Consider the following 27412-nt stretch of genomic DNA (forward strand, 5'->3'; position numbering starts at 1 on the left):
GGAGGCCTTCATCAAGCAATGCGTTGACAAAGGGCTTGTGAATTAATAACATTATTATTATAGTGATTACATTTTACAACGGAGAAATTCACGGTCGACTTGGGCCCTGTCACAGAGGAGACGAACGTGGACACAGCTTGAGCGCCCGTCGCCCCTTGCCCTATCCGTCATCCTAAGCGACAAAAAACTCCACTTAAACTTTACGCGGCTTTCAAACACAACTGCTCGACGGAGAAGGATGCGTTCTGCATAGGTGGGATTATTTTTTTTTACACGGGATCCCCCCCCCTCTCCACCCCCGCTATTTATTCATTACGTGGAATTTTGTACTATTTACCCTTGGCCGAGCGTTCGGGGCGCACACATCTGCGGGGGGCGCATTGTGTGGCGGCTCACAGCCCCGTGACCATCAGATACCGGTGGCTTTTATGCTCTGCGAGGTGAATGCGGTGCGGGTCCTCCCTTCCCTCCGCCACCGGTCGCTTTGTTGTCGCTCAAATGTACGTGCGCGCGGTTCTGGTGACCTCTGCCTAACGTATTGTGTGTGCAGTCCATGCGTTCCCCATTAAGGGACAGCGGGAGTGCATTTAGCTTGCTGCTCTGTGTTGTTGTTTTTTTAGAGGTGGCTCGTGGACCACTCACTGCCGTACCTGGGAACCATAATGTTCGTCTGTCCTGTCATGCTCACAGTTTTCGCAGAAAGCTACAAATCCCTAAACCGATCGCTATGAAACTCACCGCACAAAGCTCGCCAGCATCAGTACTAAATTCACTACACAGCTAATTTCATGTCATCCTGTGCACCAGATTGACTCTTGTGTGTGTGTGTCTGCGTACACTGTCGCTTCACTCGTGACACTTTGACGGCGTGTTTTACGTACTGGCTTGTACAACTCGCTTCCACAGCCGCTCTCGCTTCGTCTCCTGATTGCAGACGCTACATCGGCGGTGGTGGATCGACCGGCGGTTCGGTGCGTAGCTGAAAGAGACGCCGGGCACGAGAGTGCGCTGCGTGTGATCAATGCCCCGCACCTGTGGCCCCACAGTGGAAAATCTCAGGGGGCCTCAAGTGGCTTTGTGATCGACTGCGGAGGGCGTTTCACCCTCGCTTTCAAGTGTCGCTTGCCTCTGTGTGTGTGTTTTTTTTCTAGGCTCACAACCCGATCGATCGCGGGTGTGGGGAGGCCCTCATCCAGCAGTGGATTGACAAAACCCGGGACGGACTGTACTTGCACATAGAAGCGCTTTTCCTGTTTATTGTGTTGTCCTTCCCCCGCACCTCCGATTAGCCACGTACGGTGCGAAAGAAGTTCAACGTACATACGTACATTCACACGCCGTTATCCTGGTGTTGCGCAATGCTGACGGTATTTTTGACGAATCCCCCGTTTCGCTCGTTTTCTTAACAGGATCAGTTTGACAACGTTGAGAAGCACACGCAGTGGGGCATTGACTTTTTGGAGAAGTACTGCAAGTTCGTGAAGGAGAGGACCGAAATCGAGACCAACTATGCCAAGCAGCTGCGGTAAGAGCTCTGGTTTGATTCGGTTACCACTCAGCTCTGATTAGCTCATGTTACCACTCAGCTCTGGAGTTCATTTGCAGTTATCTGACGGCTTCTGTAAACATCGCACAAGTCCATAACGTGCCAAATGCGTTGTCTAAACACCCTTGGCAGGGGCGGCAATGCGTGCGTGTGTGTGTTCTATATCACACCAGGTACTCAAATGAGGCTGAGTCGACCTAGGGTGAAGCCCATGATCGATTCAGTTATCGTCACTGGTGTTGGCCGTGAGCGGGAATCGAACTCAGGATACCGGATTTGTAGCGCAGCGCGCGAACCGCTGCTACACTACCGCTCCCCATAAGCCATAAGTAAACAATTAACGGTTCTGGAAACCCTGTCCAACAAAGACAAATATTCCCTGTATAGCCTTAACAGACTGTTGGGGCAAGTGCTGTTAGTGAGTAGCACCTATGAAGGCCGGCACGGCACACGAGGGGGGTGGGTGCCCAGCACCACGCCCAACTGCGTACACACACACAAACACGCGTGCGTGTAACCCGCTCGTGCGCGATGCTTGCTGACAGCCGCTCTCGCGATGAGCGGGCAATCGCGGTAATGGTTCCGGCGCGCGAAGGAGACGCCTCCTCCTCCTCGCTGGAAGATCTCATGGTGGGCACAACGAGAGGCCGAGGCCTCTCGCTGTGCCCAGGGGGCGTCACACGTTCCGCCGCCCCGCCCGTGGTACGGGCTGCAGCTGGCCGCTCGCGCTACGCTCAAGCTGCTGCCACCGCTGCTGCTGCTGCTGTGTTCTAATAAGCAAAGTGCTCGGCGATAAGGGATTTGGATGTTTTATTTATTATTCGTGATTTTTTTTTACTACGTAGGTGGTGTTCATGCTCGTACTGTACGGTTCTCCGATATGAGTTGTTGCCACACCGGCATGATGCCCGACGTTCAGTTTCGCCAAGTGTGGCGGGAGCTTCGTTAGGAACCGAGTTGAATGAATTTCCTCATGAAGGTCTCCACACGCGGGGCAAAGCGACGGGCATCGTGCTGAACAGCGCCCGGCACGACCCGCGGTTACGCCACGCGGTACGACCCAAACACACATTAGAGACCTTGCTATGTCCTTCCTATATTTTTCGTCTCAGTTTATTGATCACGTCTGCAATGGCTTCATTCCTGTCTCCTCTCCTTGCTTCGACGCGCTTGCTTGGTTCGTTCGGCGGGTGCCGCTCGGGTTGCCGCGTCGTCGCGGGAGCCGTGAGAGATGGCGACGGCTTAGGGGGGGAGGCCTTTGTTCGGCAGTGGACGGATCGTGGCTGACGTTGATGGTGTTAGTTTGTCTTCCCCCCCCCCGCACCTCCGATTAGCACGGTTGGCTACGTACAGTGCAAAAGAAGTTCAACGTGCGTGTACGTGACGGCGACATAATGCTACGCACAGCTCGGGAATTCCCGGAGGGTAGACTGTCTGGGAATACCGGGAATTCTAAGGCTCGGGGTCTGTGGAGTGGCCACGAGGTGGCGATACAGCAGTGGATCGAATCCATCTGTGCAGAGCTTTGAGTGTTATTTCTCTCCTTCGCGTTGTGGGCTCTTTCCCGTGTGTGCCGGATTCCCCCCACAAATCCAACCATGAATGGAACGAACCGGCCAATCATTCCAATGTAGCAGGAACCCACCCACCCCCCGACATTATGAGTTATTGGTATTAAAAACGGTAAGACCATTGCAAATACGGTCACATCCAATGTTGTACTTCAGTTTTCAGTGTAGTCCAGCCAACATGGACTAGATTGTGAGATTAGTCGTATACAACTAATCTGATTCTTACTCAGTTAATCGTTCATTCAGATCTCTGTTTCAAAATATATTTTTACTCCGCTCAGAATCTTTATTTAGACTGGAGGAATCCGATGAGCTGTGAAGCTCTTGTTCACAGATGTTCAGTATGGGCGGGTCATCAGTCTCACCCGGCTCCCTCCCGCCTGGTTATAAATACATGCTATGGCGATAATGGCAACGTTGAGTCGACGTTATTATTTTTCTGCCATGTTCCCGGAATGTTTCGCAAAGCGTGGATTCTGACAAAGCGTCTCGTCGTGCTGGCGCCGATTAATATCAGACCGGTGATGTGCGATGGCCCACTCGGAGTTCGTTGCGTGCAGCATGGATCAACCGATTTCATTCCATGTCCACAGGCGCACGGTGATCTGCCAGGAATCCTGATGGTCACCACGTCACTTTGCCAAGGGTGTTACTCATTCAAAAGCGGGGCACCCATTTCGCTAATGGGCACCACTAATGGGATCCACTTGACTTTGCCAACGGTGTTACTCATTCAAAAGGAAAATGAATCACAACTTCCCGTTACTCCGAAAATATAAAAGGAACCGAAATAGAAAATGGAGGTTAAGTTTTTAAGTCCGCTTAGAGAGTTGAGCGTTGCTTCATAGGGAAGTGAACAGCGTTGGTCCAATTTAGAGATTCGCCTACACACCATAGGAACTTGGAATTACTACCACTACCTCCGTGGAAATTCTGGCTCAGGGCTGTGAACAGGAGGTGAGCGGCGTCTCAGTGTTCTTTGAAGCAGAAAATTACTTGGACTTTTTGAGGGGGTTGGGACTGAACTTTGTGCAAAGAAGCATGGAGAGATGCAAGTTTGGAATTTCATTGAGATACAGAGGGGGAAGCGCATGGATTATAGAATAAAAGTAAATGGGCTCTTGGTGGAAGCGATGCTGGGCCGATGGACGGTCAAAAACAATGATGGAATGGAAGCCAACGATTGGAACCCGCCCGAGATAGTACATCCGCAGCGGAGATGGAGCGATCAAATCAGTTTCTGTGCAGCAGGTGCCAGGCGGATCGCTACGTCGCAGCACCGCGAGCGAGTGGTGGTGGCGACAGCTTGGGGAGACCTTCACAAGTGGTTTGGCGACGACGACGATGATGACGATGACGCTTCCCACAACTCTCCGATACTCGGGCGGGAGCCCTCGTAGCGGTGGATAGAACACCACTGATGCTCGTGACGATGACAACAACGAGGTTGTCGCGACTGTCATGAGAAGAGGGGGGCAGCAGGTGGTGGTGGTGGTGGTTGTGATAGGTGTTGCCTCGACCCCTGGTTTTGACCTTCTGGAGGGAGAAGGGGGGGGGGCGGCCGCGGTTTTTGCATTCCCGTCGCATTGCCTGCGATCCTCGGGGCCATGTGGTGGCTGGGCGCGCCGGACGACGAGACGCATCGTTGGGGACGGAATTGCGCGGACGCATTCTGCGCGGCGGGGGAAGCACCGAAAATAAACCGTCCACGCGTATAGCGTTACGTATAGCGTTACGTCGCTTTATGACCGCGCCCGCTCGCTTGTGTGTTTTTGTGTTGGTGGTGCCACACGGGGAGCCGTGGCGTAGTGGTTAGCGTGCTGCGCGACGAACCCGGCGATCCGAGTTCGATTCCCGCTCATGGCCAACAAAAGTGACGATAATTATCTGAATCAGTCCTTGGCCTCCCCGAGGTCGGCTCAGCCTCAAAGGAGTACCTGGCGCGGTGTGCAAACATCGCCACTGGGGTGACAAAGGTGGCCGGAGGTGGTGTTCACCACCCACCCCCTCGTGTGCTATGCCGGCCTTTCGTAGGTGCTCGCTAACAGCACTTGCCCCAACAGTCTGTTAAGGTTATGTGAGGGATCTTTGTATTTGCCTGGGCAAGTCCTCACCTTTGCCTCTATCCGCACAGCAGTATGCGTGTGTTACACTGCAGTAATCGAGCGGCACGTCGCGTGTGGTGGGGTAAATTGTGGGTAGTCCCACAGCTTTCAGTACGGCTGGGCAACGTGCAAGAGTCGGTCAAATTCCCTTTACGTAATAGTACTAAATCATCACTTACTTATCCAGGGTCCCCGCATTGGGTTTTACATTTTAAGATGTTTTCAGACAATTGTTATACGCGTGGGAGGAAACCGGAGCGCTCGGAGGAAACCCACGAAAGGGAAGAGGGCAACGCTCTATCCCTGCACACAGATGGAATAAACAGATGGCCATTAGTCCACTTGCTCTATTCCGTTTTCTCTTGGCGAGCCGGAGGTACGGGCTCCTCCCCGTCTGTGCGGCGATCCACCAACCCTCGCTGCTGCCTCGACAGCGCTGGATTGCAGGCAGACACGTGCATAGCTGCCCCAGCCCAGCTAAGAAAGGCTGTCTAGAGCTCTATCTAGTGGAGGCCCCTTCCTGCTGGCAGGAGAGTGAGCGAGCAATTGCAGGGCTGCACCTTTGATGCTGTACATTGCGTGTGTGTACGTGCGTGTGTTTATTTTAAATTCAAATGCAGCGTTCATTTTATTTTGCCAAACACCACCAACTCAGGACGGGCAGCAGCAGTAGGGGCAGGGGCAGCGGCAGAGGTGCCCATGGGCAGCTGGGGGCGGCTCGTCGGACCGCAGAAGCGGCAGTGACTTAATGGCGAAAGCAAAAATAGCTCCCCCGGGACACGTGATCGGCCAGAGCGTGGTGACGCTCGTCTTACAAGGCGTTGCCCCTTTTGTTCTACCGAGCGCCACGGTGGCTCGGGCTGGGATTGCTTCGTCGCAGTTGACAGACCGCCCGCCCGCACGCACGTTCAGTGGCGCTCCGGCAAACCTTGCCCCACGATCGCTTTGCGCACACGCTTGTGCTTCCTTTTTGCAGAAATCGGCTGTGCCAGCGAAGCGGATTTTCCGGTTTGCTCTCGAATGCACGACGACGACGGAAACGGAACCGCCGATTGATTTTAATCGTCAGGAGCCCGGCCAACTGTATTATTATTTATTTGCAACAACAACAACAACAGCAAGAAAAAAACTTGTTCTTGATTTTGAGGATGTCCCTGTTACTTCCCCCACGGGGCTCGTTGTGCTCGCGTTGCAGCCAATTGAGCCGCCCGCCACCGGAACCAGGGTTTGACTCCAAGTTTCAACCACCGATGAGTAAGCGGATTCTCAAGTGTGGTCGTCCATCTGTTGTCACAGTCCGGTTTGTTTTATAAATAATAATTGATTCCTATGCGCATGATTCAGAACGTACCCAGCGACCCGAGTTCGATTCCTACTCATGACCAACACCAGTGACGATTATCTGAATCGGTCCTGGGCCTCCTCTAGGTAGACTCAGCCTAAAATGAGTACCCGGTGCGATGTGTAAACATCGCTACAGGGGAGACAAAGGCGGCTGAGCGTGGTGCTGGCCACCCACCCCCCTCGTGTGCCGTACCGGCTAACAGCACTTGCCCCATCAGCCTGTTAATGCTACGCGGGGAACATTTGTCTTTGGTACATTCTCAACAAAATTAAAGTATTTCAATGCTAAACACCTCCGGTGGTGGGCATTGAGTAAGCAGAGGGTTCTTCTCTTGCACAGGGTAGTGCAATGCTAGCTGTAAGAACATTCCGAAGGGAGATTTCCTGGTCTCACGGCGCGTCGCCTGCGGCGCAGTAGGAATGCACTTTTTGACACCAGCAACTGCATTTCCTGGACGCCGCAGCTACTGCTGCCGCCCATTTAAGGAAAACCTCCGCTGCTGCCGCTGATATTGTCCATAAAAGCAGCTGAAGGCGTCTTTCGTTCCAGACGTGGAAATCTCCAAACCGTCTGTCTGGTCGGCGACGGTGGGGAGCGTGCGATCGTTTGCAGCGATACGCCGCCGTCTGCCCACAACTCGCTCTCATCCCGCGCTGCCGCCCCCCCCCATCTCCCTCGCGCGCTCGTCGTCATCGTCGGTTGTCGTCGCTCCGCTAACGTGCGGAGCGAGGAGAGCGGGGCCCCTCGCTCGCTCTCGAGAGCGACCCATTTTTTTACGCCGCGACGATATTTATTGCCGGCGCTTAACTTTGTTCCCGGCTCCCAGGACACGGCGAGGGAATTTTATCGCTGTTCTCACCGAGTGGGGCTCTGGGGAGCGCGCGACCTTGGGATGTCGAGTCGTGGGCGTAAGTTGTCGAGCGGTGGAGGGCTGGATGCGGGCCCCCATGACTTGATCTCTTACACAGCCTGCGGCCGCACGAGATCTTACCCCTTCGAAACTAAACTAAAACTATTTTTACTTTACCAGGTAAGGCCCACTGAGCTGTGTAGCTCTTTTTCAGAAGTGACCTGGCTATCACGAATGATAGCTCAAAGAAGTGGCTCATCACTTGGAAATTCATAGCAGCCAAATACTCTAAACGCACGCTAATGCTAAATGTGGAGGGAAAAACCGGAGGATCCTGAGAAATATCGACGTGACCACAGGGAGAGTGAACATGCAAACTCCAAATCACAAAGCATCAGGGTTGTGATCGAACCCGCGAACGCCTGCATACCGGGCAAGGTAGTTTAGCTGATCCAGCCACATCGGATAGTCCCTCATCCACCAGTAGATTCATACTGAGGGCTGTAGCTATTACGAGCCGTAGGCGTTTATCCCAGTGGCAGTCGGAACAGCGTTTCCACCGCGTTTGTCTTGCTTGGCACCCCGTCGCGGGCCGCGATAACAACTCACGATGGGACGCACGGCTCTCCAGGAAGTCCTGAGTGTTTCCTCTGGATATGAGGCTTGGGGTTAGCCACCACGCTCGTGCTTTTGCCGTACGTCGGTTTCAAGATGTGTTGCCGATATCGTCCGTTTGTAGGCCCAATTTTGAGCGCCGATGAAAGGCGATTGGTCGTCACCGGGCGAGAAACTGTGTGACTGTTCCACATGCCCTTTCGGTGAGGCTGTTCCAAGTATCGTTGTCATCATCGCCATTATCGATCGGCCATGAGCAATCCGCCGCTGGATGAAAGCTCCCCTGAGCACTCGTAATCTCGTTTCTGCTGCGTAACAATCCACATTTTGCCCGCACTTTAAGGATTTCATCACTTCATCTCCCTGGTGGACGTGTTCTTCCTTCATGCGTTGCGTTCCTTGACATTCAATGATGTAGCATTAAATCAAACTCGCGTGGGTGTCATACTGAACTGTTCAAATGTCACATTTTGCCCTTTGTATTTAAAAGTTATACCTGTGTGTGTGTTGTCTTTGTACGTGCGCGCGTGTGTGTGTGCAGGAATCTCACGAAAAAATATCAGTCGAAGAAAAATTCTAAGGAGGAGGATGAGAACAGGTATGCATGTATACGTTAGGGTGCTACTCGGTAGGCATGTGGAAAAGTGAAGTTTCAGTTTACTTGAAACGCACACCCTCCTCTCAATTTGCTGCAATTATTGTAAAAGTCAACTGCCGAAAATGTCATTCTAATCCATTGACATTTACAGGTTGCTAAGGATCCACTCTTAATAAGGGCCCCAACAGTGGCGAAATGTTAACTACCTCGCCTGGTATTCGGGAGGTCATGGGTTCTATCCCGACCCTGACGCCTGCTGCACATTTGGAGTTTGCGTGTTCTTCCCGTGGTCACGTGGATTTTTCTCCGGGTCCTCCAGTTTTTCCCTCCAGATTTGGAATCAACATGAGTTTCGAATATTTGGATGCTTTCCATTTCCACGTGATGATAAGTCACTTTTTTGAGCTATCTTTTGTCGCAAGGTTGCTTCTGAAAAAGGCCTACATAGCTCAGTGGGCCTTACCTGGTAAAATAAAAACAAGTTTAATAGTTCAGTTCAATTTGCATGTCTCAACATTGTCTGCGTGCACTTTGCTGCAATGCATTTGTCAACTTCTTTGAGCAACAACCGGTAAAATATCGAGGGGTTCTCTTTTAAACTCGCAGCGGCTTCGGTTGAACCGGCAACTGAATGCATCCAGGAGGCGTGACCTTTAAAAGTAACAAATCTAAATACCGAGCGGCACCCTAACACGCGAACGCACCGGTGACGTTACCGTCATCACGTCGCAGCTCTCACCTCGTGCCTGCCGCAGCTTATCCCCAATGTTTAATTTATCGGCTGTCGCTGATGGGCGCGCAGCCTATCAGCGAGGCGCTATAAATACACACTTTCAAGTCTTTATCAAAACGAATGGATTCATGACCTGAAGATTTGCGAGCGCTGTCGCGGCAGGCATGGGGGTTTGGGGTTCGAGCCACTCCCGTTTCCTGCCACGTACAAATCACTCACAGTTGATAAGGAACTGGGGAAACAAAAAAACATCACCGACGCGCACGACCCTTGCGAGGTACGGCCTCGTGTGTCAGTCCGTCTCATTGCTTCCGTCAAGCCAGAGGAAACATTAGCATTTAAATCTGGGGAGCGTGCGTGCAACGATTTGTCCTCTCCCCCGTGATTCCATGAATGATCACGGTTGACAGTAGCGATTCAATTCAAGTAAATTTTTGCTGTCAGCTTCACCGTTGTTTTTATTGTCGCGTTCGTGTGCAGCAATAGTCTCCCTACATCACTCTCTCCCCAGTGAATCCATGAATGATCGCGATTCAGAGTAGCAATTCAAGAGAGCGGAGCACCGAAGTCGCGTAAGGTGAAGCGCTGTGCGTCACAAACCCATCGCGACCCCACCCGACCCCCGAGTCGCGCGTTTGCCCACGCAGGTTTTCTCGGTGTGCCGCCCACGTAGGTTCTCGGTGTGCCGCGCCTTCGTGGCGGTGCTCACGGAGCTGAACGACTATGCGGGGCAGCACGAGGTGATCGCCGAGAACATGAACGGCGCCATCCTGCGCGAGGTGCTGGCATACGTGCAGGAGCTCAAGCAGGAGCGCAAGACGGTGCGTGTGACCTCCCACCCCTGATAGCCGACGCCGCACGGTGCCGGCCTTCACCCGGCAGTGGAGCACACGACGCAGAATATGAACGACCGACGCCATCCTGTGCGAGGTGTCAGGCATACATCCATTAGTGCAAGATTAGCGTGGTCGGCTACGTCCGGTGCGGATGAAGTTCAACATACATACTAAACTCGTCAGGTTAGACCGCTGTGCGCAGCTGCGCTGCTCTGTGGCTGTCCGGTCACAACTCTTTGAGTCAGCTTCAACTCGGTCCAATTTCCAGCCGCGGATAACACAAGTGGCAGGTTAAGGTTACACCGCCGTGCAAAGCTCGACGCTGCGCAGGGGGGCGGGCGTGTGGTGGGGCGGAGAGAGATTCATGACCCACGGTGCACGGTTTCTGCGGTGTGCGCGTTGGGGGTGTGAGCGCTCGCTCCGGACTTGGCGCCACTTCGCTTTCCACGGCCGTGGTGAGAACAAGGCGGGCGCCGCTCGTGTCGCTTGACCGACGGTGGCAATTTTTTAAGTTCAGAATCAGGACATGAATTTTCGTAGCGGAGGAATCCGATGAGCTGTGAAGCTCTTTTTCACGGGTGTGCAGTAACGGCACGTAGTCAGGACGCTACAACAACTAAACGAAACAAATAACACGATAAGAGGGCGAAGTATAGGAAAGGTAAACAAATCACTCTAAATTAATATACAAATTAAACTGAGCTGTTAGCTAGTTTTTCAGAAGCAACCTGGCCACAAATGATTGCTCAAGGGAGTGGCTTATCACGTGGACATTCATAGCAGCCAAACAATGTAAAGTTTACGGTGACCGAGCGACATTTTCGTAAGCTTGTAGTTGTAAGGGAGTGGCTTTGGTGAATCGCCTCCCCTTGTTTGCAGGTTCTGAAACGGTGTGGATGTTGACCGTTTACAGAGCGTGTGGGAATGATTTTGATCTTGTTTTGGTGGGGGGGCGGGGGGCGGGGAGGCACAAGTGGCAATGGGGAGGCCCACGTTGAGTCTGCCAAGCCCACGCCGTTGCGCCCGCTCGCGGTGCAGACATGGAAGTGAGGGAATTGTGGGTAGAGGCCGGGGAAATTCGGTCAGCAAGAGGGCCCATGACGGACACTAAATGATTGTCCAAAAGTTCCGATTGCGTTGCAGAGTGCCTTTATTCCAACTGTCGGACTCTGCATTCCATTCGTACGCTCGGCAAATTCCCCACACGGATTACGACGAACGTGTGAGGAGGAGGATTTCAGTGGCCGCCCCTGCCACTGGACTTTTCCTCGGCCTCTACCCACAATCCCTCACTTTCATCTCTGCATCGCGGTCGGGTTAAGCGCGGGTTTCAAGCCACCCTAGATTCAAATTAATTCCAGGGTCACAGATTGATCACCTGTGAGAGAGGGCGGCGAGGGAAAGCCACAAATTGTGTATATATTCATCTTCTTGGTTCTTTCGGTAAAGTGACGTAGAAGGGAAATAATAAAATAATACAAATAAAACATAATAAAATAATTCTCACGACGTTTCGGCCACAACGCAAGCAGCTGTCCTCAGGTGAAGAACAGGTCTGTCGGAAAGACAGCGTCTGAATGACGCTGTCTTTCCGACAGACCTGTTCTATTTGATTGTTTTATTTTTATTATTTTATTATTTCCCTTCTACGTGACTTTACCGAAAGAACCAAGAAGATGAATCCCTGCAGTCACGAAAGCTTTAAATCGAAATGTGTATATATTGTCCTTCCACTGTCTAAATAAAGTTCAATTTTACGAAAGAAAACGAGACGGTCAGAGGCAGAGATGACAGTGGTCTTGAACCTGGACTTGAATAGGTGCAGGGAGTCTGTAGCACGGATGGCTTGGTATAGAAATGAGTGCCATACCACGGAGGCAGTTGAAGAGAAGGAGTGACCTCCCGCTTGGTAGAAGAAGTTCACCGAAGGCCTTAACAGACAGCCTTGGTTTACCGCAGCAGAGGTGACGACGCTGAGCGAACTTGCAGTTAATTTTGAGACGGAGGTATTTGTGGACTTCCCTCGCGAGCCTCTGCTCCCCATGGTCTCACAAACAGTCATCATCTCCACCATGTGCCCGCTGGTTTATGGCGTGCAACCAAAACAGAAGCCTCACATTTTGCATGGATTTGTTATTTTCGTACGTGAGAAAGTTTTCACTGATGAAGGGAAGTATTGTCGTAAGTTATGAGTTTCGTGATACTTCCTCCGACTCTTCCAACATTCTGCAACGTTTTGTCCGTCCTTAAATGACATCCTCAGTGCACTGCTTCTGCTGGAGCTATTTTGACATCGGTTGATGGATGTTGTTTGTTTCTGCCGGGAAGAAACATTCACCCTCTCTCTTCCTCTCAATGCAGTTCCAAGCTTGCATCTCTCCAAGCTTCTTTGTGCACTTTTCAGCATTTGTTAAACTTTTTTGTAAACGTCCATGTTTCTCGTCCATATGTATTAGTCGTCTATGCTGCGTCCACTGATCGCCGGTTATTCCTATCTAGTTAATCTAGTTGATATTAACTAGCGATTAATGCCGCTATATTCTTGAGTCGATTCACGAGCCTGAATTGTGACCGTTCCGGGGGAGCGTGAATTGATGCTCCCCTGAGAATTGTTTTTCCGTCTTTACGGCAAACGAACCCCGCTGATGATGTGCCGAGGTTTCGTCAGTAATTCTGCGGCAGCCAAACAGCCGCTGTACAACTACTGCCGATGCCACTCAAAGGAAGTTGGAACTGGCGCGGAGTTTCCCCACTTTAAATAAAAGCTGCTGGCGAACATCAGTGGGGGAATGACATCCAAACAGCTTCTGGAATTTTTCCGTCCACAACCCATATTGATCGGCGTGCGGAAGTGTGGTCATGCCACCCGCGACGACTGAAACGGCACGTGCAGGCCTACATCCAGAAGCTGATCGACAAAAGGCGGTTACACAAACACTCCGACGGCATCAGAATTCCAGTTTTCTATTTGTCGTTTAAGAATTCTCCGGTGCTGCACAGTCAAACCGCTTTGCATCTTGGGGTCTTCCTGGCGTTTTGTTTGAAATGACGATAAATTGTTGTTTCGCGTCGTCATGCAAGTTTCTCGCTTACTGGACATCTGTGAACAAGAGCTGTATCGCTCATTGTATTCCTCCAGTCTAAAATAAAGATTCTGATTATTCTGTTTAACGTGCTCCGTCGTGTCTTCTGGCGGCGTCTCCTCTTCGTGTGTTTCTTGGTGTTCGCAGCAACTGAACGACGGCAGGAAAGCACAGCAGCATCTGGAGGGATGCTGGAAGCAGCTCGAGTCGGTGAGTGCCCGTCCCTTCGCCCACACAACTTTCCATCGCGACGCCGCCGTCGGCCTCCGCGGTGACGCTCGGCGGCGTCGGCAACGGCGATGGCATCGGGACGGACCAGCATCAGTGTGCGCGACCATCTCGTGACGATCGCAGACCAAGAAGAAGTTCGAGAGGGAGTGCAAGGAGGCCGAGAGGGCGCTGCAGCACTTCGAAAAGATGGACAACGACATCAACGTGACGAAGGCCGACGTGGAGAAGGTACGCTCGGGTTCAGTTCGGCGGCGGTGGCAGCGGGCGGACACCGGCGCGGGGGGTTTGACCGACGCTGCCACCTCCAGCGCCACCACCGCCGATACGGGGCTCTGCTCGCAAATCACAACGCTATCCGGCATCCTCCCAGCGGCGGCTTTTGGCTGGCCATCCAACAAAGACGGTCACTGCATCGCGCATTTTCAGATGCGCTTTTGCGGCCGTCTGGAACGCTCTTCTGATATCAGGAAGCCACTGGAGATATGCACTTTTAAATGATCTAGATTGAAAACTAATTTCCTTGGAACTGCTTTTTGTGTTTAGTCCTTCCCCTGCACTTCTAAATAGTACGGACGGCTACATACGGCGCGAAAGAAGTTCAACATACGTACACACACACGCCGGTGTTCTTACAACTTCGATTTTATCGGTGGCCCACACAGTGTTTCTGACCCATGTCACAGCAGGTGACGCACACTGATGAAATGCTTTCCTCTTCTATTAGAGTAGGAATTGTGCAAATAGTTGAGCCGCATGCTCCAGAGGATGCCCATCATGGAGTTGGGAGCGATGGAGTTGGCTCGCACGCAGCTGCTCGATGGATTGTTCCGTCGCAGGGCCGTGAGAGATCCAGACGGCTTGGGGAGACCTCATTGCAGCAGTGGTTAGATCGTTGCCGATGAATAGGATGAATAGGACCGGTCTATTCTGGCGGCGGTGCGTTCGTACTGCGTGCCGTATTTACGCTCGACTGTGGAGTTGGCGCTTCACTTGCGCGGACCACACAGCGTGCGCCGTTTTAAAGGGCTTGCGCACACTCTCCCCCCCCCTGCGCAACCCCCGGCGTTGGGAGATGATGCCGAAAGGCCCCATCTGTGTGCCGTCAGAGCGCGGAGGAGCGTTTGCCAGACCAGACCACGGGGGAGTTGGGTGGTCTGTGACCCGCCGTGAGATGGAACATCACGCCGCAGCCACCACCATCAACAACACCACGCGATAGAGGAATGTTCATGCTATCAAACTGTGCTGTCTGCTATCCAAATATGCTGTCAGATTATCCACCAGTGGCTCCAGGGGTCACATGAACCCATAAAAAATTTGTATTCTCGCGCGGTTCGACCGCGCGCTTTACACTCGAAGCGTCGCGATGAATCGACGACGCATCCTCGTCACGTGTCCGGTCCATGTAGGCGCGGACGCAGTCGAACCAGCGGATGCAGATGGCTGAGGACTGCAAGAGCGAGTATGCGGCACAGCTGCAGAAGTTTAACGAGGAGCAGAACCAGCACTACTTCACCGTCATGCCCAAGGTCTTCCAGGTGATGCAGGATCGCCTCATACTTCACTACACACACAGCGAGTCGAACGCTGCGTTGTTGTGGTTGTTGTTGTTGTCGTTCGCCAGCAACGTCCCACTGCTGGCCAAAGGTCTCTTGTCCCCGTTCTGTTCTGTGTGAAAACGTTTACATCTGGCCGTCAAATGGTTTGGATTTCACGTTGTTAGCAGAATGAAAAGAATGCATTCTTCTTTTGTTGTTGTTGGTACCGACTAAAAGAGAACACAGATCCTAACACGTTCTCTCCGCATCCACGCCTCCGTTAATGTTGTTCACTTCCCCTTAATCAAGTGGAAGGGAGGCATCAAGGCCACTCTGTTCCCAGTCGAGCTGCTAACAAAAGAAAGTCTTTTTTGTGTTCAGTCTAATGCGTTGAACAGCAGCTAACTCGTATCCAAACCCCTTGGACGGCCAGACGTAAACTTTGAGCGTAAATAGCCACCCTTGCGTTGTTTAACGCTGCCCATTAGCAGTTAATCAGCCGGACGGTTTCCCCGAACTGTCTCTGAGTAAACCTAAGCACCCCTTTTGTGTGTGTGTATGCGTCTGCATGCGTGTGTGTGCATGCGTGTGCATGCGTGTGTGTGTGCGTGTGCATGTGCGTGCATGTGTGTAACGACGGCCGAGCAAAACACCGTGGTAAAAAGAACTCCAAAAACAAGCGTGATTAAATTTATTTATTTATTTATTTCTAACGGGAGGGGTGGTGGGGGAGGCTGCGTGGTGACATTTCACGCACGGCTTGCGTCTCCCAGGACCTGCAAGCCATGGACGAGAGGAGGATATCCAACATCGCCGAGTCGATCACGCGGTTCGCTGACATCGACCGGCAAGTCATGCCGATCCTGGGCAAGTGCCTCGATGAGATGACGTCTGCGGCCGAGAGCATAAGCGCCGAAAAGGTGAGGGGCTCTCGCCGATGTCGCCGACGCTTTGGTTTTGTTGTCGTTGTTGTAGGTAACCCTTGGACCATCACACGTGCCCCGTCGAATCGCGAGCGTTCAGCCGAAGGTCGTCGGTGCGCCAGCTCGTGCGATAACACACCGGTGTGCTGAACTAGTTAACCAATTGCATGTTTTGTTTACGTGACGAACCTCGCTAATTGGCTGTGTCGGGTGGTGGTCGGTTTAACAACACGTTTATATTCACGTGATCTAACCCAACAAAAACCTCTTATGGATAATATTGACCTTTCGCAAACCTCTGCGTGATCCACCAACCCTCGCCTCCACAAAGCGTTGGGCCACTGGCGTGTGCCACCGAGCGTTGGCCGGAGCTGAATGGCCGCGCGTTTCCGCCAGCAGCTTTTGCCTTTCGTGACGGCGTGTGCCGGCGCACGCCGATTGGTACCAGGTGTGAAGGTGACACCGCCGGTGGGGCAGCGCCAGCCACATCGCCTCTCCTCTCAGCGACACTTCTGTGAAATCTCTTTCCACGCGGCCGTGCAAGTCGGTGTTCGCCGTTGAGGTCGTGACGGGTTTCCTTTCTCACCCCCGTTGCTCCGTGCCCCTGCACCGTTCCCCTTCTGCTGTAATGTGCATCGATGCCTACTGTACCGAGGGCGATGTTAAGCACGTAAATTACAGATGTATTGATTGGTTAAAGTCCCAAAGCTAAACTTCATCTCTCAAGATGTGAATGTGGCCTCGTGAGCTTCACCACAAAGACAGTCGAGCCATCAATCGCAAGCCCGATCTATCCGCTGCTGGACGATTCGCGCGCAGGACTCTGGCCTGGTGGTGGAGGCGTACAAGTCGGGCTTCGAGAGGCCGAGCGACGTCGACTTTGAGGACTACAGCCAGTTCATCAGCCGCACGCCGTCCGACAGCAGCATCTCGTCCTCCAGCAAGCCCGACGTGTCACGCTCCGACAACAAGCCCGTGGCGCCTGGGATCACCAAGAGCAAGCCCAAGCTGTGGCCGTTTGGCAAGAAGCACAAGGTACGCTCCACCCCCCCCCCCCCCCGTGTGTGTGCCGTGCGCGCGACCCAGCCCGGCACAAGCGTTTGTCTGGACGTCGCCGTTACTCCGTGACGAACGGCGGCTGCGGTCGTGGTCGATGTTGCGCTAGCGTGTGCTCGGTGGTGTGCGGGAGCGGTAGTGCAGTGGTTATTGCCCTGCGCTATAAACCCCACCGACAGGGTTCAATTCCAGGCCAAGGCCAACATCAGCGGTGGTCATGTGAACCGGTCCCAGGCCCCCATACATCTACTCAGCCTCAAATAAGTATCGTGGTGCGGTGTGTGAACATTAGCGCTGGGGGGGGGGGGGTACAAGGGGTTGCCGGACGTGCGTGCCGTCAGCCAATTATACAGCGCCGTGCCAACCTTTATAGGTCCTTGCTAACAGTCCTTGTCGCAACAGCCTTGCATGGCTATAGTGGGAGGAGGGGAGAATCTTTGTGCGAGCGTGCGAGTGTTGCCACGTCGATAATGATCTCGTTCCTCCTCACGTCTAAGTTCGGGTGTCCCAAGAGAGAAGCCAGGGCCCCCACCGCTGCCCGCTGACGCGCAAATGCTCCATTTAGCGCGTCGGGGAGACGCGGAGGCCCGCTGTTGGCGTTGGGTATTTGGCGTGACGTTGCGTCGGCCTGAGTGGGAGCACGGTGGCGTCCGCCGCAAGGTGTGGGGAGAAGGACGTGGCAGGGAGGGCTCGCGCACACGGGAGGTGTTCTTCAAGTCAGCAGCAATGTAAACAGTACGCGGCGCTTGTCTTGTGAATGCGTGCATCGGTCATGTCTGTGTGTGTGTCCTGGCACCTGGGTCTGTCCCGTGACCTCGTGCCAGCGAGCCTTCGACGCTTCACGTGGCCTAAAAGTGTACGTAGCCTGGCACAGGCGCAGTGGTGACGCCATCGCCACTGAGTGACGAAAGGCGGCCGTTGTTGTTTCATCAACAGCACTGAGGAAGCTTTGTCAGTGACAAAAAAAATACCTTGAAGTTGAGCTCAGGTGTTTCTATAAAGCCACTCTGTTAATGTCATTCCCATATCTGTGTATATAATAATAATAACGGACACTCCTTTGTCACTCCACTGCTGGGTGAAAGCGTCGCTTCACTGTGCCGGCCAGTGGAGTTGTTTGACCGTAGGACTTCCCCGGTGTGGATCTGTGAAGTGTGGGGCCCAGCACCAGTTCACATATCAGTTGATGTTAGCCCTGGATGGGAATCTAACTCGGTTGGCTGTATTAATAGTGCATTGTGCTAATCACCGTGCTACTACTCCATTCATTCTAGTGTGTGTGTATAAATAGGTGCTCGCTTGCAGCACTTGCCCCAACAGTCTGTTAAGGCTATATGGGGCATCTCTGTCTTTGTCCTTTGTATAACCGTCCACAAATCATGTTCTGAATCGTGACAGTTTCCAGGCTTCATGGCAAAATATTTTCCGTGGATGTTTAGCGTTAAACTGTTGTGCAACGTGCGGTAAAGGTGTCGTACGTTTCGCGTTTGTCTGAGCCGCGTGTTGGATCACGTTCAGTCGCTTGAAAGTTGTTTGCAAGTCTCCACCATTGCTGTAGGTAAGGCCTGCAGCCAGTGGCGTATGGGCATTGGCGATCACACGGATTTTATTTTCTTCAAAAACCCTGAAGCCTCTATATTTGTGGTTTGCACGTTCTCCCCGTGGTTGTGTGGATTTTTCTCGGGGTCCTCAAATTATTCCGTCCACATTACGAACATGCTTTTAGAGTTTTTGGCTACTATACATTTCCACATGATATGCCACTTTGTGAAGCTATCATTTATGATCGCCTCTGAAAAAGAGCTATATAGCTCAGTGGGCTTTCCGTGGTAAAATTAATAGTTTTTTAATAAATAAAAATTAACAGCGCTAGAAAACCGCGAGATCCCGCGTCGCTTACATTCCCCGTCGCATATGCGTTTACGTTCGCAGACCTCGTGTGGACTCGAAATGCGTGGCCATCAAAAAACATTGGACAGTGAACAAAAATCGCCCTCCGAGCACGCCTCACGCTCGAGCTCCCCAATCTGGCACGGACAACTTCAGATTCCCAAATGCGCACTCGGAAAGTCCGGCCGCCAAAACGATTAGACAACACGCAACAACAACAACAAACGGCCCTCGCGGTTGAATTCCCCATCCCCAGCAGTAGACGCATTTAAATTCGTGGACTCAAATGCCCAGCCGCCAGTGACACCACCAGTCCTGTCTCCACCACCACCTCCCGCACTACGCAACCTCCCTACCCCCCTCCCTCCCCACCCTCTCCCACACCCCCAATCCCAATGGTTGTGGATTTTCCGGCACCCGAGTCCATTCGCCGGCGGTCTTGCTGCTTCGTTGCCGGTGCTGAGCGAGCGATCCAGGCTGCGCGGGCCGCTGACAGACGTTGTGCGGCTCGGGCTGGGGAACTTGCTGCCCACACGACCCACTGCTTCATTTCAACAAGAGTTAGCGATGTAGTGAGATGAGAGAAGGGTGGTGCGGGCAACAGAGAGAAGTTTAATATTGTTACATGAATTAGATTTTTATGTTAATTATCATTAATTGAATTTAAGCTGATATTTGGTGCAACATTTTTTTTATGAATGCGGAGCCCCTTGGGCTATTTGGTGCACTTAGCCTGTGCTTGCTTTGCTTGGGTCTGGCATTGCCGCTGATTGCGAGCATCTTAGCCGTATGTCTGTATGTTGAACTTCTTTTGCACTGCACGTAACCAACCGTGCTAATCGGAGGTGCGGGGGAAGGACAACAAACTAAACACAATAAGCAGTTTTAAAGAAATGAGTTTTCAATCTCTGTCTGCTTTGGATATACGACGCGAGACTGTTTTAGTGAGCGGAATTCAATGAGCAGGAAGCAGGTGCAGGCATTGCTTGAATGCGGTGAAGCTTGAGCCATGGTTACAACATTTACATTTATTGATTTGGCTGATATGCGTTAGTTTTGGATCACGGTCAGGTGTGTTGATGTGTGCTTGCCCGCCTAAGGCATTTGAATGTCTTCATCGGCCCTTAGTAAGGAAAAGATTTCCCACGCATGGTATCCAATCATACAATTCAAAATCCAGCACTTGCTGTGAGCGATGACTAAAACCCATCCAAGTGTACAGGCAGTAAACAAGTAACCAACGACACGCAGAGGTGTGCTGCAAACAATAATTACAGCCGCACTTTCGTTCAGCTCTCTCTTGAGTTGGCCGCCTCGACAAGGCTGTGAGAGCATTGTACCTGCAATCTGGTGGTCATATGGGGGGGGAGGTGGGATGGGAGTCGCGCCCTATTGGGCCGGTTGTGAGCAGCAAGATAATTCACTTTGTCGGTGTTGTCGTTCCCCCCCTGCGCGGTGAACGCGCCGCACGCCACCGTACCCCCGCGGCGGGTAGCGACAGGTTCCGTCTGCGCGCGGTGTGGAGCGGTCAGTTTTACCGCCGCTGCCGCCTACTCCTCTCGCCAAGACTTACGTCGCAGGAAATCCCAGAACGGGACCTCCCGGGACCAAAAACTCGGCCAAGAATAAAACTCGGCCGTTTCCAAGGCTGTGCGGTTGTTTTTTTGCTAATTAATTCACTGTTATTTTGAGAGGGGGGGGGGGCGGAACAGCCTATTTTGGACGGGACTTCAGCCGCGCCGATTTTATTTGTTTTTCCTGCCGCGGTTGCTATGCAGAAGAAGCCCCCGCGGTCTGTAACGCACAGCTCACGAGAGCTCGCTGACGGGGCGGTAGCTTGAGAGGGGATCGATGGAAATTGTGGCAGCTGCTCTGGACATTTGAAAATCCAAATGCAGACAGGGCGGGCTATAGAGTTATGGTTACAGGTGAATGGCCACAGCTATTGTGCATGGTTACACTGTGTTACCCCCGGCCAGGCCCTTCCACCCAATACCGCGTTCCGCAACAGTCTTTGTTTCTCGTTACCTATTTGCTTTTGTTTTACTTTACAAAGTTTTTCTTATTTTGCACCTTCTCATCAACGCTTCCATTTATCCAATGATTACACGCAACAACAATGGCAAAAGTGTCCAATTTATATCGTGGCTGTATGCAATCGCAAACAAAGAAAAGCATCTACATGAGGGTAGGATGGGATTAGGGGGAGGGGGGGAGAGGGAGTATATCTCAGGACCAAGCAGTGATAGTCCTGTGCTGGGACATGCTCCAGCCATAGGAATGTGGAATTTCTACCTCTGGATCGTGGCTTGGTAAGCAAGGAATTGAGCACCGCCCGCATGGCTCCCGTCGCGATCGTTTACCCACAACCCCCCCCCCACCTCGCTGTCTCATCCTCTCTCCCTCGTCGGCGTGTCGTCCAGAGCTTGCACGATGCCTCCGATTTATTGCTTGTGTTCTTTGTGTTTCGTCTGTCCAAGCTTTTACCATTGTTCATTCATATATATACGTACTTTTTTGTTCACTTTTTTAACGGCGACCGTTAGCATGCTATTACCATAATTTTATATTTAAGTTACAACTTTCTCTGCACTCTCTGTGGTGCTTTGTGTGCTTTCGTTCCCTTTCACCTGCGTGTTTTCTCTCTCTTTGTTTCCACTTTTCTGTGCGTTCCACCTCCCCCGTGTTTCTTTCCACCCCCGTCCACCCCCCACCCCACCCCTGCCTGTTTCGTCACCACGTCCGAGTCCTTACTCACTTCCTTCGCCCGTCCCGTCGCCCGCTCACCTCTCCCTAACTCCTCACCCCCCCCATCCCCCCTCCAGTCCCCCCCCCACCTCTCCCCGCTGGACGTCGCCAGCGCCCAAGGTGGGGTCAGCACCCCCGGCCCAGGCAGCCCCAACGCAACCGGTCCCCAGTCCCCCTCGTCCCTATCCCCCTCCCATCATCGATCACACGAGCAGGGCGGCTCAAAGTCCCGGATGATGCCCTCCTTCAAGAGCCTCAAACGTGGGGTGAGTACAAACTCATCCGGCGCCGGCACACCCGGGCAGGGGGGGTGGGGGTCGCGGGCCGGAAACGTCTCCGGGCGAAGCCCCGGCGACGTGGGACGCGCGGAGCGGTGTGCGGCCGGCGAGCGATCGCGCTCGGGGTCAAAGGTCGAGGGCCGTCGTCGCCACGGCATTGCGCCGCGGCGTCCCGGGAGGAGCGAGCGCGCCGTGCCTTTGATCCTCGGAGTGCGAGATGATTTTCGTTGTTCTTGTTGTTATGTAGAATGCGAGACTTTTAAAGGAAGATTGCGATCCTCAATACTGCACACAAACAGGGGGGTGGGGTGGGAGGGGACTTGTTTTGAAGGTACCCGCAGAGGCCGAGCTGTCAATCAAGCGCGAGCCCCGACGCTCCGCCCCACGTGACCGTTCAGAGTCTTGGCCCAAGACCTGCCCTTGGCGGCCTCCTGTCCCAAGTTCACGCACGGCCCTTTGCGGGTCGCGGAGGGGATATTTAGCCGTACTTCACCACCCTGGTCAGCGCGGGTTGGTGAAGGCGGGGAGCACGGACGTGAGCGCACGGGGAAGCCCAGCACAACGGCGGCCATTACTGCACTGGCCCGTGTCGCTCAACGCGTAGCCCAGTGGCTTAGAAAACTTGTTATGGCGCGGCGCTCACCCTCGCGAGCACTATCGAGACTTAAGGCTGCTTAGATTCAGAGGGCCAGCTCGGGTGATTTGGTGCGAAGGTTCCTTTTTTAATTCGCCGTCGTGTTAAAGTCTCGTCGAAGAACTTTATTGTCGTAACAGCCCGTGGCGCCCAGCCTTGGCGCTTATCCACAGAGTACAATCCGCACGCCTCTCGAGTCGAGTCTTCCTTTAAACTCGCCGTGTTTCTCGTCCGCCGCTCTCCGTCCTGCCGGCGCTGAGTACTCCCAATCGGTCGCGCCCGTCGAGTGAAGTCAGTGCCCCCCCTTCTCTGTGTGCCGCCCCCTTCCCCCACCGCCCGTCCTACCTCTCTCCGCGCCCGTCACCCCCCCGGACACCACCACGATGACGATGACGTCGGCTACACGGGGCTGGCCGGCGGGGGGCGGCTCAGCCAGGCGGACGGCCCCGTAGCGACGGCGTGGGCGCGCCGGCGGCGCCCGCTAAGCGCCGCCACCCAGAGGCGCTGGTGGCCGCCCTAGGCAGGCCGACGCACGCACGAGAAGCGCGCCGGTACCTCGTAAGTGAGGGGCGGTCGGTTGGTCAGGCGGCACCCTCCCGTGACCGTCCCACGCCGACAATCTGGACGCCCGCGCCCATTCTCGGCCGCTTACGCACGCATCCGTGTCGCGACACCACGGACGAGAACTAGAGAGGGGGAGGGCACGTGGCGAGCGGTGGCGCCGCAGTTGGTCCGATCGCCGCACTCCCGGTGGTGCACGCTTTGATTAAAAGGAGAATCTGATGGGTCGAATTAACGACGTTCCCCTCCAGTGTCCCGCGAGCGTCACCGCTCGCGCACCGCCCGGCCCTCTCCGCCGTGCCGTCGCCACGATGCGAACAGTCGCGGGGGGTTCTCGTTTGTCCACCGCGCGCGATGCCGCGCTCAGCCGGTTTCGCGGCACGGCTCCCCGCGTCCGTAAATGCCGCCCGTTACTGACGCGGTTGGGCGGCCGTGTCGGTAACGTGGTTGGTGACGCGTCGTCGGCGCGGGCAGACGTGACGGAGGCTCTCTCTCTCACTCTCTCGCCTTCCACAGTTGCAGCCTTCGCCGGTGTCCGGCAAACATCCGGGGAAACCGATGGGAAAATAAAAATAAAATAATCGTAAGCATAAGGAGGTGACTGGCTGGGTGGGAGGTCTGAGCGCTGAGCTGGTACCGCTGAGCTTCAGGCTTCAAGGCTAGGCCGTGGCCTGTGATTAAAGCGGGTTTTCAAGTCATATTATTATTACTACACTTGTCTATCCAACATGACTCTCTTTCAAAAAGGGTCCTGCCAAGTTTTCTGAGTACTGGGCGGTGATTACAGTTTATATTCCAATTGAGTAATTGGCAGGGTTAAATTTTTAAAACTTGACACATTTTGGAGCGCGACGCCAACACGCAATGACCACCTCCTCGTGCAAATGACTTCACGTCCACCGTGAAACAGACGGCGCGTCATTTTTTTACAGTTTCATGCACACACACACCCGCAGTATTAATCGGGGTGGCCGGCTGGATTGAAACCGTGAACCTCCGTAAGCAAGCGGCGAACTCGCTGCCACCGGTGCGATGTCACCGCCGCTCAGTGTAGCGAGTCGATGGTCCCAGCCCCCGGTCACCACTGATGTCACACACAAAAAACAAAAACCCCATCACTTTTAAATATGGTTTTGATCTTAATTTGCCTAAATTCTTGCTCTGATTTTTCAAACAACGGTTTGACTGTCACGCGACAAACGCGCTCCGCTCCCATGGCAGAGCTGGTGGGAAATTGCTGCCCTCTGCTGCGTGTGGACCCAGGTCACTTGTAAGGGATCCAAGAGGTTGCACTGCCCAGCGAGCGTTCGGAATGGATTCCTTTCCTCGTGACGCGACACCGAACACACAATTAGGAAACAGTTGTGTGAACGTTAACAGATTATTTAATAAAATCTCCAGCGTGTACAACTTCAAAAGTGACCTCACCACCATCATTAACGGTGTGCATTCGTTATGGAGAAACGTGTGCTCGGTTTTACCGGCGCTGACCGCTCACCTCGTTTTCGTTGCGTTTTCACATCCGGACGGAACCGTGGCACGGAAACCCCTTAGAGGTGCCAGTGGCCACGGTGAGCGGTCGTGGAACGCACCCCAAAGGCGACAGCCGCCCCTCTCTGACCTTTTATCCATACACGGGGCTGCGTGCGTCCCCTCCTCCCACCGAGCTCTCCGTTAAACGCTTGGCGCTTCGTGAATGACAATCGAAGACTTTAAAGTTTGTGACGTCACCACTACGTGCTTCGCTGCAGTGACGTCACACTGCTATACCAGACTTCTGAAAGTCACTTTAAAAGTCTTTTTTTTTTCCTTGACGAACCTTCAAACGTTTGTCGGGCAGCTCGGAAAGCACGCACCACAGGTGGAAAGTATCTACAAGATAAGAGCTGTAATTGTAAAATGTTTTTGGGGCGGGGAGGGGGGTGCAATTGGTGGTTGTATGTATTCGTTTCAGGGGCAGGAACCAATTTCCTTGTTCCCGCGCCAGAAACTTTGGCCCAGATTCGCGTCTTGCCGAAAATGTCGGAGCACAACGACGACGCCGCGTTGGCCACTTTGCTGCGCCACCGCCGCCGCTGTCGTCGTCGTTGTTGTTGTTGACGGGAGACGCGGGGCGCGGATTCACTCAACGTCGGGTGAAAGTCGCATTCCCGTCAAAAGACACGTCGAATTGGGATGGTCGAGGCTGTGGCTGCACGGTCGGATGAGTGAACCGTGTATGGCTGCCATGGGACGGCTCCCATTGCTTGTGGGATCAGCGGGGACATCGCTCTCATCAACGTGCACCGCCGGCGGTCGGCGGCTACGATTCCAATCGTCCGCGCTTTTTCCCCCGCGGATGAGAGGAGGAGTCGCGTGGCAAATCCATCCTATTGTCCGCGTTTATCGTCACGTAGGAAGCCGCGTATCCACATTTCTTTCAGCGGATTAACCGAGTCTTGCGGCTGTTAAATTCCACGAGCCGCGTTTATCCGGCGGGCGGTCGCACCGATATCAGAGGAGTTTATGCGGATAATAGGATCTGCCGATGGTGCCCATCAGCACGGACAAGGGGCCATTTCATTTTAACCGTTGTGTGCGCGCGCGCGCGATGGTTGCATGCGGCTCAAGGGTGTGTAAAGGCGCCTTCATGATATATGGAGAGAGAGGAAAAACGCCATCAGCATGTTTCCTTATGCAGCGCCGCATATATATTTAAAAAAAAAACATTTGTGCTTACATCCTGCGGTGAAACCCAGGTGAGTCACATTGCCAAGCATCATGTGTGTGTGAAGCAACGGCACAATTTGTCATAACGTGGACTTCCCCTTAACTCAGCCCTCTTTGCATCTCGGCTGTGCGCAGAGCCTGCGACGGTTTGATGAATCGTTCGCAGTTCGAGCGATTCATCAAACACCCCCGTCTACTGGCAGCCGAGCGTCCACTTGCAGGCCGGGGCTACGTTCATCTTGTGCCTCGCAGGGACAGCTGCCCACGGGGGGGGGGGTTCCCCTTCGCTCGACTGCCGCAGGGCACCTCGAAATGCACTGCATGTGGTATCAAGTGAGGGCGATGATTGTTTGGTGATGATGATGATGACGACAACGACGATGATGCTAGTTTTAGAAATGAAAGCGAATTTATTTTGCCTCCTGTACCCCCCCCCCCTGCCCCCAACCCTTCTGTATTTTTGTTTTACATGTCTTTGTTTTTGTTCCTTGAAACGCAAAGCTTTCAATGAAGCTGGTAAGAAGGCCCCTTTGTGGTGTGCTCTGCGCTCTGCGTGTAACCCTTGCATTGCTGTGGTCCGTGGGGATGTCACCGCGCGAAGTCCCAACGATCCGTCTTAAAAACCGGGCGCCCCCCCCCAGTCCGCTCGTGGATCGTGCAGCGGTCCCGGGGTGCTGTCGCGGAGTCCCGATGCCCCTTTTTTTACGTTTATTTAAAGGACGTTGTAACGACAGAAATGTAGTTTCGGTGAAGCCCTTTTGACGATCCGCTGCCCGGATGAAGGCCTCCCTCCCCATGCCGTGTCGCTCACGGGAGTTGTTTTGCCGTACTTTTTCACCGCGCCGGTCAGTGCCGGCTGGTGCAGACGCAGTGGTCAGCAATGTTCTCAGGACGGTTTTGGATCCCGCTCGCTACTGGTGACCGTCATTTGAACTCGAACACGTGCAGCCCATTCGACTGTCCACTGATGGATGAAGGCCTCCCCACACCGTGCAGGCAGCAAGGATTTGTATTGGACCATACTTCGCCACGCTGTGGGAGTACAGAACAACAGTGGATTTTGCTGAATTGCCCTCTACTGCCCACAACGCTGACTACCGTACTTGGCTGTTGCGCACGGTCACCTAATCTCCAGGCTCAAGCCCTCCTTGCCCAGGTCGGACGAGCTCGGGCGCATCCCGGCCGATTTGGTCGGAGGCAAACCGAGGTCACGGGGTTCACGACGCGGTGCGCTGGCCACTGCGCCGGTCGAATTGGAATGTTCGCGTTGAGACGCTCAGTGCTGTGACATCCCCCGTAGTGCGTCGGGGCTGTTGCAGTTTGAATCCGGGCCGTTTGAGCCTCTTCCCTCCCCACCCCATGCTCAGATGAAACTGCATGGCTCTCCGGGTTCCTCGGGTAACGTAGAGTTTTTCCGCACCCTCATCCTCGCTAACGCCGATAGCGAGATGCCTGTGTGTGCGCTTCCTCATTCATCCGCGAACCAGGCTTCTTCTTCACCCGTGTGCCAACGACTAACCGGACCGCCTCCCCTCACCCCCGCCCGCCCCCTAAGTCCATCG

At 53.7% G+C, this 27412-nt stretch overlaps 1 protein-coding gene across 15 annotated transcripts in view; it reads left to right on the plus strand.

The window, feature by feature from the left end:
• LOC144937827 (formin-binding protein 1-like) overlaps nt 1-27412 on the plus strand; it is a 70115-nt gene that overhangs the window by 23679 nt on the left and 19024 nt on the right. For 5 of the 15 annotated variants that reach the window (XM_078865317.1, XM_078865318.1, XM_078865319.1 and 2 more), the window contains exons 2-11: nt 1410-1525; nt 8574-8630; nt 10037-10184; nt 13430-13492; nt 13637-13741; nt 14923-15051; nt 15825-15971; nt 16794-17009; nt 21746-21934; nt 26352-26366. In XM_078865317.1, the coding sequence (XP_078721443.1) occupies nt 1410-1525; nt 8574-8630; nt 10037-10184; nt 13430-13492; nt 13637-13741; nt 14923-15051; nt 15825-15971; nt 16794-17009; nt 21746-21934; nt 26352-26366 (1185 nt within the window). Of the gene's footprint in view, nt 1-1409; nt 1526-2312; nt 2600-8573; nt 8631-10036; nt 10185-13429; nt 13493-13636; nt 13742-14922; nt 15052-15824; nt 15972-16793; nt 17010-21745; nt 21935-23012; nt 23139-26351; nt 26367-27412 lie in introns of those variants that run through there. The other 10 variants (XM_078865324.1, XM_078865325.1, XM_078865326.1 and 7 more) reach the window with 6 other exon arrangements.

The sequence above is a fragment of the Lampetra fluviatilis genome, chromosome 20, assembly GCF_964198595.1.
Source record: "Lampetra fluviatilis chromosome 20, kcLamFluv1.1, whole genome shotgun sequence".
NCBI classification, from domain to species: domain Eukaryota; kingdom Metazoa; phylum Chordata; class Hyperoartia; order Petromyzontiformes; family Petromyzontidae; genus Lampetra; species Lampetra fluviatilis.